Here is a 10797-nt window from a genome sequence, read left to right on the forward strand (position 1 = left end):
AGTTACTGGTGCGTTTACTTATCATCAATGTGTAACTGAACAGCAAATAACACCTCACACGTCTCGATTTCAAGAATATACAATATTATCGACTCACAATCACTCGTGATAAAATCCATGAAGTGATTCTTATGAGCATGGGTTTAATCCAATACTCTAATCTTATTAAAGCACTAATGAACTCTGCAACAAACTTGTGCTATGTCTAAACTTTTAGACAATCTACAGACTCTTCATGACAGTCTTGCTTCATACCTACTTCCAACATATGACTGAATGTGGAGGTTCGAATAACCCAGTTATTCTGGAAGTCAAAACATGCAAAATCGAAACACAATAATACTTAATCCTATATGGCCCCAAAACTTTTAAGTGTAAATAAAACACTTTTATTTAAACACCATATTGATTACTTATTATTAATTGTTTAATATTTCAGCTAATCAACTTATTACTTATCATTACAACAACAGATGCCCCATGCTCTGAGTATGCACACTATGTTTACCTATGATCCATACTTTGTGAAATAGACTAATTGAAAACTTTTTCAATGATGCTCATTTCACAATTCCTTATCCTTATCATTGGTGTAAGAATACAAACTTCTTACCACTATTAGAATATGTTAGATTCTAACATTTTATAGCACAAAAGTCACCAAGACTTGGCCAATGAAATTACAAGGTTCTCTATCAGAAATTGTTACAAAAAAATTCTATAGACGTGATGTCTCTCACTCAAAGTACATTCATTTGAACATCTTTTTTGCATAAAATTTTATAATCTAGACATAAATTCTTAATTTCCAACTCCCAATATGGAAACATTTCCATATTTTCCATACGACAACTCATTCTTAATAGAATCTTATCTATTCATAATAATGTCGATATGGTCCATCCAACACTATACATCCAACTACTCACAAGCAACAAATCCTTGGAGAACCTTAGATCATTCTTTGATAGTTGTCTAATTATTTTAGTCAAAAACCGTTCTAGTTCCTTTTCCCTCTTAATGCGCTAAGCATTTGGAAAAATTTTAGAACGATCAAACATTATAGCATATGCAATCGATCCTATACCCGAAGCATATGGTACACGATTCATAATGTCTTACATAAAGACGTGATACTTTACCAGTCTTTGCTATAATATTTCTAATTGTCATGTTCTCACAATTTTGATTATGAAAAGGAATGTCGTAATCATAACCAAAATTTGAGAATGCAATTATCCTTTCCTTATATAGAATTTCCTCATGTTGAACCATTCCAACACAACATTCATATATATTTGACTAAATTTGATTAAAATTCCACAATCTAAGCCTTTAGATTTGAAATGAAGTATAATATTCTCTCCCTTAATTATAGCAAAACAACTTTTCAACCCTTGCGACTTTGCCAAGTATAACTCTTGTTTTCTATAATTAATATTGCTAACTTTCAATACTTACCATAATAATAATGCTCCCACTAACATGATGATTATTTCCTTATTGGCATAACACTTATGCTCCCACTAGCTTTGACATGTATTCAGAAAACAACTGAACTTCCAGAAAACAATGCTTATTGAATTCCTTAAGTTCATATTTCTAATACTAGATGCTTTGATAATCCTTTATCTAATCTTCTTAAACTCATACACCTTTTCTTAGATAGCTTATGTGTGTCTAAACAATTTTAGAACTTATGTTACTAAGTCCCAAATGTTCAGACTAATTGCCAAATATCACAATTCAAACTATGAAAAGGGATGCCGTAATCATAACCGAATTTGAGAATACAATTTACACAACTACTATCTCCTTAAAATCTATCTTAGTGAAAGCATTTCCTCACAATCATTTTCATGAAGGAGGGAAACGTTATGCCACTTAGATTTTATGATTTATGCGTTCGTATCCATGTAAATTTGTCATAAAAAGACAAAGCTCTTGAATGCTAATGAATCCTACATTCTTCCATTGTTACAAACTTTACAAGACCATGCTTTCTTTAAGAGTTACCTTCCTTTTTGTAGCTTGTAATATCTTATTGAGATTGAAAAGGCTCGAGAGTATAAATCTCTCTGGCAATAATTTCCACAAGAGCATCATATCATGCCTAACTGCACTTCCATCCCTCAAGATTCTTGATCTTTCCTTGTCTAGTTCATTGGGAAGTTACTTTCCCGTCCAAGGTATGTTTAATCTAAATGAGTCACCATTAAAGAAACTAAAAGACTAAATTTTATCTTGAGTATTATTATTTTTCGTTCTTTCTGATATAGTTGTCTTGTTGAATTGTTTGACATATCTCTTTATCTAATTTAGAATTTCACAATTTCCCTGATTTGGAAGTCCTCCTGTTGAGAAATAATAGTTTCAATGGAACACTACCAATGGAAGTTAGTGCCTTTTCTTCATTACTTAATGCAAATCAATGTTATTGGTATGATCAACTCATCCTAGAGATGAAATGCATCCACAACTACAACCATCAATAGCACATAACTTGTAATAATTCCATTTCAGGGTTTTTGTTTAGTAACCCTCCCTTGTTGTCATCCAGCTTATGCATCTTTCCGCTATTTGGAGGTCTTAGATTTGAGTTACAACAGTTTTGTTGGGAGTGCCCCTTCACCAATACAAGCATTATCCTCCCTAAGAGCACTCTCATTCACTTACAATAAGCTTAACGCCTCATTGCCGGATCATGGTACGTAAGTTATCTTAAGCATAAACGATTAAAAGTCTGGGATTGTTTAGGATAAATGTTAAATGCAATGTTCTTATGGTATCACTAAATTGGTCACATTACCTCTCCCCATGGTTACTCTTCGTGTTGCCATAAGACCATGCAAAGTACAAGTACTCGTTATGTTTCTTAAAGTGTGTGAACCTCAATCTTTCTCCGTTAGCAGGGCTCTGTGAGTTGAAGAACCTCATTGAGTTGGATCTTAGTTACAACATGATGCATGGAAGTCTGCCTCAGTGTTTTAACAATCTATCATCTCTTAAGTTGTTGGGTGTATCTTCAAATCAATTCTCAGGGATACTTGTGCCATCACTCATTGCTAATCTCACATCTCTCGAGTACATTGATTTTAGTCATAACACATTTAAAGGTTCATTCTCATTCAGCTCATTTTCGAATCATTCAAAGCTTGAGGTCATTCGATTTTTAAGCAATAATGAAAATTTTGAGGTGGAAACTAAAGAGCCTATAGGTTGGATTCCAATGTTCCAGTTGCAAATTCTTAAGCTATCTAATTGTAATATGAAAATGCCTCCTGGGCTTCTACTTCACCAGCACAAGTTAAGACGAATAGACATGTCTCAAAACTCCTTGGAGGGACAATTCCCAAATTGGTTGATTAAAAATAATATCAATCTGGAACTTCTGAATCTAACACACAACTTTTTTGGCAGTATGCCATTGTATAGGAATGCTAATATGAGGTGGTTGGATATGCCTGGAAATCACATGATAGGTATTATTCCCGACAGTATACCAAGGTTCTTTCCCAACATGCTTCATTTGAATTTGTACATGAATGCTTTAAGTGGTGTTATCTCATCCTCAATTGGTGAATTGAGTAAATTATGGATACTGGATTTATCTGGGAATGAGTTATCAGGAGAAGTACCAAAGGGATTGTTTACAAATATCCCTCGGTTGGGTTTTCTAAAACTATCAAGGAACAAACTGCATGGGGAGGTACTCTCAGGAAACTTAAGATGGGGTAACATCCAAGGGGTTTACTTAGATAGCAACCATTTCACAGGGGAAATTGGAATTAAGAGCAAATAAAAGCTTGAATCTTTGACTGCTTTGGATATTAGCAATAACTTGTTTACAGGTATGATCCCTGGTTGGATAAGCAACATGAGTATGTTGTCTGAACTTGTGTTGAGAAATAACAGTTTCAAAGGCCGGTTTCCTTGCGAATCAGCTCCATTTTTGTTTTTGGATATCTCACAAAATTCTTTTTCCGGACCCATCCCACCCTGTTTGAATTTGCAAAATATGAAGCATCTTCATTTGGGTTCCAACAGATTTACTGGATCGATACCCAATTTCTTTCGTTATTTGACTAATGTTTTGACTTTAGACATCAGCAACAACGTCTTGTCAGGTATGATTCCTGAATTTATTAGTGAACTATCCTCTCTAAGGATTCTTCTTCTGAGAAAAAAATAAGTTTAGCGGTTCAATTCTCAAGCAGTTGTGCCAATTACGTAATGTGAGTTTGTTAGATTCATCGAAGGGATAATGACTTAGGAGGGTAATAACGTTTCTCGTTTGTCCATATTAGGTCCCTAACGTATTTTTTGTGTGTATCACACCATTAAGGTTGTTATAACCGTTTAGAAATAATCTCTTTTACCGGTTTCTTCCTGTTAAAAGGACTATTTGTAAACAGTTAGAATAACCTTAATGGTGTAATACGCACAAAAAATACGTAGGGACCTAAAATGGACAAACATGAAAGGTTATTATCCTCCTAAGATTTTTAGTATTTATTATTTTGAATATATATTTTTAAGATTTTTAGTTTTTATTTTTATATGTGTATTTCATATAAAGTTGTTGAAATTAAAAAGAATAAAAAGTAGAAAGGTTTGGATTGGATTTTGTAACCACATCATCCAATTAACATCTAGCAAAACAAAACCTCTAGCAAGGAGCTAGAGAGAAGAACAAATTAAGGTCGGATTGGATTTTGTAACCACATCATCGATAAATGAAAACACAGGAAGGTCCAAATGAAGCCAATGCCCAACCCGACTCCAAACCTGATCAACAACCAAAAACTACAACAACAAATGCTTCACACTTTCTTGAGAATTATGACACATAGGACACAATAAGGAATCTATCACCACCCCCTTTTTTTAGCTCTTACCGGAATACGATCCAAAAGCACACACCATAAAAAATGTTAATTTTAATAGGGACAAAACGGTTCCACCTAGTAGGCATACTACCCATAGGAAGCATCATATCATTAACCCAATTCTATGCTGATTTAACAGTAAAGATACCCGACTATTCAAGCTCCCAAGACCACTTATCCGACATTTCCCCTATGCGAATATGATTTAATATCTCCACAAGATAATCAAATTGGGTCGATTCAGCCCCTCCTCTAATTCCCCGACGCCAATGAAAATTCCATCCCCCCAAATCTCATTATTCACTTACTCGAGCATCTTGATTAAAGGCCAAAATAAAGAGCCTCCCGAACCGCTCCCTAAGAGAAATATCCAATCACCAAACATCCTTCTACAACCTCGTTTGAGTCCCATCCCCCACCACTTTATACATGGAATTAGAAGGAATGCAACCATTCTCATGGAGATGATTAATGGATCCTACAATCTTTTGCCAAACACCCCCTCCAATTCCTATTCTCGAATCGTCCGAAAAACCACCACCTTCCCCATGACAAAATTTGACAATTTTAACCCAAAGAGCTCCCTTGTCATTAAGAAACCACCACTTCCATTTATAAAGAAGGCCGATGTTAAAAGCATCCAAACTACCAACCCCAAGACCTACAAGTTTCTTATTTAAAAAGTAAAAATTTGTTATAGGGGTTTATAGTTTCATAGGGGGATAATGACTTAGGAGGGTAATAACGTTTCCCGTTTGTCCATATTGAGTCTCTAACGTATTTTTTGTGTATTACACCATTAAGGTTGTTATAACTGTTTAAAAATAATCCCTTTTATCGGTTTCTTCATGACTATTTGTAAACGGTTATAATAACCTTAATGTTGTAATACGCACAAAAAATACATTAGGGATCTACAATGGACGAACATGAAACGTTATTACCCTCCTAAGTCATTATCCCTTAATCGAATAACACTCTTTCCGGTTTAATACCTAGCTACCTACAAAATATTAATGGCCCAAGTTACCTTGTTTTCTCAAGGAAAAACATATTATTGTATTCCCATATTTCCCCTTACCATTATGGGGGTATTTTAGGGCACTCAAATTATATCAACCGTGATGGTGAAGCATTGAGAATACAAGATGAATTTGAGTTCACAACAAAAACGCTCTTTCTCTGCTACAAGGGTGACATCCTTGATTACATGACAGGATTGGATCTATCTTGTAACAAATTCACAGTGAGATTCCAGGAGAACTAGGGTCCTTAACTCATCTTCGTGCTTTAAACCTGTCTCACAATCAGCTGATTGGACCCATGCATTCCAGTGAACTTAAATCTTGCAAAGATAGAGAGCTTGGACCTTTCTTCATACGGGTTGACCAGAAAAGTTCTATCACAACTCATTAAGCTTACCTCTATCTACTTTCAATGTTTCTCATAACAAACTATCAGGCAGACTCCCATAAATGAAAGCACAGTTTGGTACTTTCACACTAGCAAGCTATGAAGGGAATCCACTTCTTTGTGGACAACCACTAGAGAAGAAATGCACGACTACTAATTCACAGGTGACCAATTCATCAGTTGAAGAAGATAACGAGAAATGGTATGATATTGATATGACATGCTTTTATGCAAGTTCTGGTTCGACATGTTTTGTGTTCTTAATGGGATTTGTTGCACTTCTTTATGGGATTTGTTGCACTTCTTTACATCAAGGTGGCTAAATTGGGTTGAAGTTTGTATGTTTGCATGTTAATACTTCTTTTATGATCCAGTAACCAAATTCTCCATGCCCTTCTGTAAATAGGATCTCCTCACTAAGAATGTGTAAATAAAAGTAAACCTGGTTTCATATGTAAGTATATTTGTCTCTTTGATATATGTACAATGACTGTTTCTGATGTGCACATGACTTTTGTGTTGTATCCGTGCTTCGTTCTAAGTTATGTGTATGTGTTATGTTTATGCTTCATTTTCTGCCTCATATAACTCCAATTTCCTCTAACTTAGACAATGCATTTGGAATGATGACTTTCATCAGTTATTGGTTATTGATCTACAACTTTCACTTAAGCTATAATTCCATAAACACCAAGTTTCTCTTTTATCTTATTGAAATCAACTACTTTTAGAGCTGTTGCAAAAATTTCAGGTATTTGATCCATGTTTCTACATAGTTGGACTTCAATCTACTGAGGTCACTATTAAAATGATACTTCCTTCCTATATATGTGCACTTTGATACATAAAGAAGCTTAGTTAGCATATCAGATTACTTGAGAACTCATTTTTGAACAAGTAATATACTTATAATAATAATCACAAATAACGAAAATAATTGTATAGAACTACCTTAGTAATAGGTTAATGACTTTAACATGGTTTTATTTCCTTGACTTGAACAATACGTAAGATACATATCCATAACATTGAACAATTAAAAACCAACAAAAACCTACTATGCATTGCCAACAACAGAACCAACAAGATAATAAAAGAAAGTGGATTTTAAAGAAAAGGAAATTCATAATTTATAGGGACAAATCAGCCAAATCAAACGTCCTTTCAACTGCTTTGCACCATGAGGCCACCTTCTTCTTCCTCAACTCCTCATCTAACACAGGATTGAAAGTGGTATCTTTCTTCATTCTCTCCCCATTTGCAAATATCTCTTCTTCTGTCCAAACTCCAACTGCTAAACCAGCTGCATACGCTGCACCAAGTGCTGTTGTCTCTATATCTGCTGGTCTCACCACTGGGCTACCCAATAGATCTGCCTGCAATTTCACTTTTAATTACACAATCCAAAAAAAAACTAATCACAAAACTAGTAAAAAACAAGAACAAATTAACCTGAATCTGCATAAGGGTATTATTCACAGTAGCCCCTCCATCTACCCTAAGTAAAAACTGTCCCTTTTCATTTTTCGTTTCACCTTTCTCACCAGCATCTTTATGCATTGAATCCAACACATCTTTCACCTGAAAACACATACTTTCAAGAACAGCTCTAGCAATATGAGACTTGTTTGTAAACCTTGTGATCCCAATACAAACACCACGTGCATCATCACGCCACCATGGTGCAAAAAGCCCATTGAAAGCTGGAACAAAGTAGACCCCACCGGTTGACTCAACCTGTGAAGCCAACTCCTCAATTTCACTAGCGGAACGTATAATTCCAAGACTGTCCCTCAGCCATTGAACAGCTGCTCCAGCAATTGCAATTGAGCCCTCTAGAGCATAGTTTGCAGGGGCATCTTTCCCGAGTTTGAAAGCTAAAGTGGTTAACAAACCATGTTTTGATGGAATCACTTCTTCACCTGTGTTAAGAAGTATAAAAGCACCTGTCCCATAAGTGCTTTTTGCCTCTCCTTTCCTACAAGATTGACCTAACATTGCTGCATGTTGATCGCCTAAACAACCGGAAATAGGGATTCCCGGAATCAGCCATTCCTTTCCTATGTGACCGATTACCTCGGCATTGCTTACAATTTTTGGTAGAATGGCTTTAGGGATCTTTAATGTTTTCAAAGTCGATTCATCCCAATCAAGTGTTTTCAGATTCATGAGCATGGTTCTTGATGCATTAGAGACATCAGTGACATGTATGCCATTATCAATGCCTCCAGTTAAATTCCAGATTAACCAGGAATCAATGGTTCCAAAAAGTGCATCACCTTTCTCAACTGCTGCTTTCACTGCATCCACATTTTCCAGCAGCCATAAGAGCTTCAGTGCACTAAAATATGTGCTTATTGGCAAACCACATGATTCCACAAAGTGGGATTTTCCCCCTGATAATTCTTTCTCCAATCTCCTACATAATGAAGAGTTTAAAGATAGATTAATTGATATACTTGTGATGAGTGTGGTTAAAAAAACATTACTTTTTTGTGTAAACAGCAGCAATCCAATATAATAATTAACAAATTCAACTCGTTTTCTTAATAAGAAATCAATTTAGTATATTTTACACCCAAACGAATCAAAAGGGTGAAATTTAAAAACTTTGCAAACGTACTAAAATGGTTTTCTTCATTAAAGTAAATTAAAATTCAATGATATAATTTTTCGTATTCACATTTAATACATTATACATGAATTACTTATGAAATAAAATAAATAAAAAGTGAATACTAAAAAAGTAGCCACTTTTGACTTTTGACACTATAATTCCTAGAAAAGGGATGATAATCCCAATTATAACAAAATATATTTTTGATCCAGATCCCGCCGGCAAGAAGAAAACAATCATTAAAAAACAGGAAAGGATTTTCAATTTTTTTGATGAAAACAAAGTGGGTTTCGAGTTTAGACAGAATTGTTGTAAGAGAAAGGCGATCATCCCAATTTTAACAAATTCAAATCTTAATCCAAATCCCAGCAGAAACAAGAGAACAGTCGTTCAAAAATCTAGAAAAGGTTGCCAATTTTTCGATGGAACGAAGTGGGTTTAGATCAAGAAATTGTTCTAAACAATATTAGATCCCATCCTCCCAAAAAAAAAAGTAGAAATCAAAAAGCTTTCCAATTTTTCCATGTAAACAAATTGGCTTTAGTTCAAGAATCTTGATCCAAATCCCACCGATCGCAAGAAAGCAATCATACGAAAACTCAAAAAGGTTGCTATTTATTTTTTGGAAAAACAAAGTAAGTTAAGATCAAAAAAGAGCGATTGTGGAAAAGATTGATGGAATTTTGTAAATGTACCTGCAAATGGATGTTGTTCGATTATCCATCCAAACAATGGCGTTATAAAGTGCAACCCCAGTAGACTTGCTCCAAACAACAGTAGTTTCCCTCTGATTAGTAATACCAATGGCTTTAAGACCATTATCGACATTAAACCCATCAGCCGTAGCTTTATCAACGGCCTTCGTTACGCACGTCTTCACACTTTCAAGAATCTCCATCGGATCATGCTCGACCCATCTGTAATGAAAAAAGGGGGGGAAATTGGTTTCATGGGTATGATTCTTTTAAATAAAATTCGATCAAAACAATAAAAGATTGAGTTGTGGATTACCCTGCTTGTGGGCAGAACTGAGTGAACTCGACTTGATGAGATCCAATGGCTTGAGCATGTTTATCGTAGATGATGAATCTGGTGCTTGTTGTTCCTTGATCGATCGAACCAATGAATACTTCCTCTTTCGCCATCGATCTTCTTCTCTTGTTGAATAGTTTGCTGAATTTTGGAAGAAGCTGAGAATTTTAATTGAATTGTGTATTGGAGATGAAGGAGGAATTTATAAGTTATTGGGTGAGAGTTTGGGGTTTCCGGTTGTTTTGTTTTGTTTAATATCTTCCTATTTTTTCGGCTACTACCCAAACCCAAGAAAGTCAAAATCGTTGACTTCCGGATAAGATAAAATTGAAACTTTTATAAGATTTTAGGAAAATTAAAATGATGACGTGATATATTTTTTTTTTTTTCAAATGGAACATATTTTTCAATTTTGTTCACTTTTGATGATAACATATTTTAATTTTTTTTTTTAAATAGAACATTATTTTTTGGTTCCATTCAAACCTACAAATATTTATTTATATTTGAAACCATGTAAATATAGTTTTTCATTCATAAACCATATTTGATATAAATACAAGGTTTTTACATTCAAATCATAATATTATATATAAATATGTATTAATAATATTGTAATCGTATTTTTCATGCACTATTAATGTTAAAAGAAAAAGAAGTATAATTCTACAAGAAACAAATATCATATATATATATATATATATATATATATATATATATATATATATATATATATATATATATATATATATATAATACGCAATATTGAAGAGAATTTGGAGATGTGAAGTGCACAATCAGATAAACTAATTTGATCTTGAGAACATGAAGGTCCTATGTTCGCTT

The 10797-nt window shown here is 34.3% G+C and overlaps 1 protein-coding gene and 1 pseudogene across 2 annotated transcripts; one reads left to right on the forward strand and one right to left on the reverse strand.

Annotated features, from left to right (window-relative positions):
* The first annotated feature begins 1954 nt into the window (after positions 1-1954).
* Positions 1955-6657, forward strand: LOC145003938 (receptor-like protein 1; annotated as a pseudogene).
* Positions 6658-7269: 612 nt separating this feature from the next.
* Positions 7270-10202, reverse strand: LOC145029712 (glycerol kinase-like). 2 transcript variants are annotated; one of them, XM_078978194.1, is made up of 4 exons: positions 9931-10200; positions 9615-9836; positions 7755-8721; positions 7270-7678 (listed from the first exon to the last, which is right to left on the reverse strand). In XM_078978194.1, exons 1-4 carry the CDS (start codon positions 10062-10064, stop codon positions 7433-7435), a joined length of 1569 nt encoding a protein of 522 aa, XP_078834320.1. In that variant the 5' UTR covers positions 10065-10200; the 3' UTR covers positions 7270-7432. The 2 variants fall into 2 exon arrangements, with proteins under 2 accessions (XP_078834320.1, XP_078834326.1); XM_078978200.1 differs by having other exon boundaries at positions 7508-7674; positions 9931-10202.
* Positions 10203-10797: the final 595 nt, after the last annotated feature.

The sequence above is a fragment of the Lactuca saligna genome, chromosome 1 (assembly GCF_052625555.1).
Source record: "Lactuca saligna cultivar CGN05327 chromosome 1, ASM5262555v1, whole genome shotgun sequence".
NCBI classification, from domain to species: Eukaryota; Viridiplantae; Streptophyta; class Magnoliopsida; order Asterales; family Asteraceae; genus Lactuca; species Lactuca saligna.

Bases quoted from the DNA above. Each gene is read 5' to 3' on its own strand.
- LOC145029712 (XM_078978194.1), bottom strand. From the start codon at position 10,064: ATGGCGAAAGAGGAAGTATTCATTGGTTCGATCGATCAAGGAACAACA. The intron at 9,837-9,930 runs GTAATCCACAAC...TTTTCATTACAG, and splicing joins CAGTTCTGCCCACAAGCAGG to ATGGGTCGAGCATGATCCGA. The intron at 7,679-7,754 runs GTTAATTTGTTC...GTGAAATTGCAG, and splicing joins ATACCCTTATGCAGATTCAG to GCAGATCTATTGGGTAGCCC.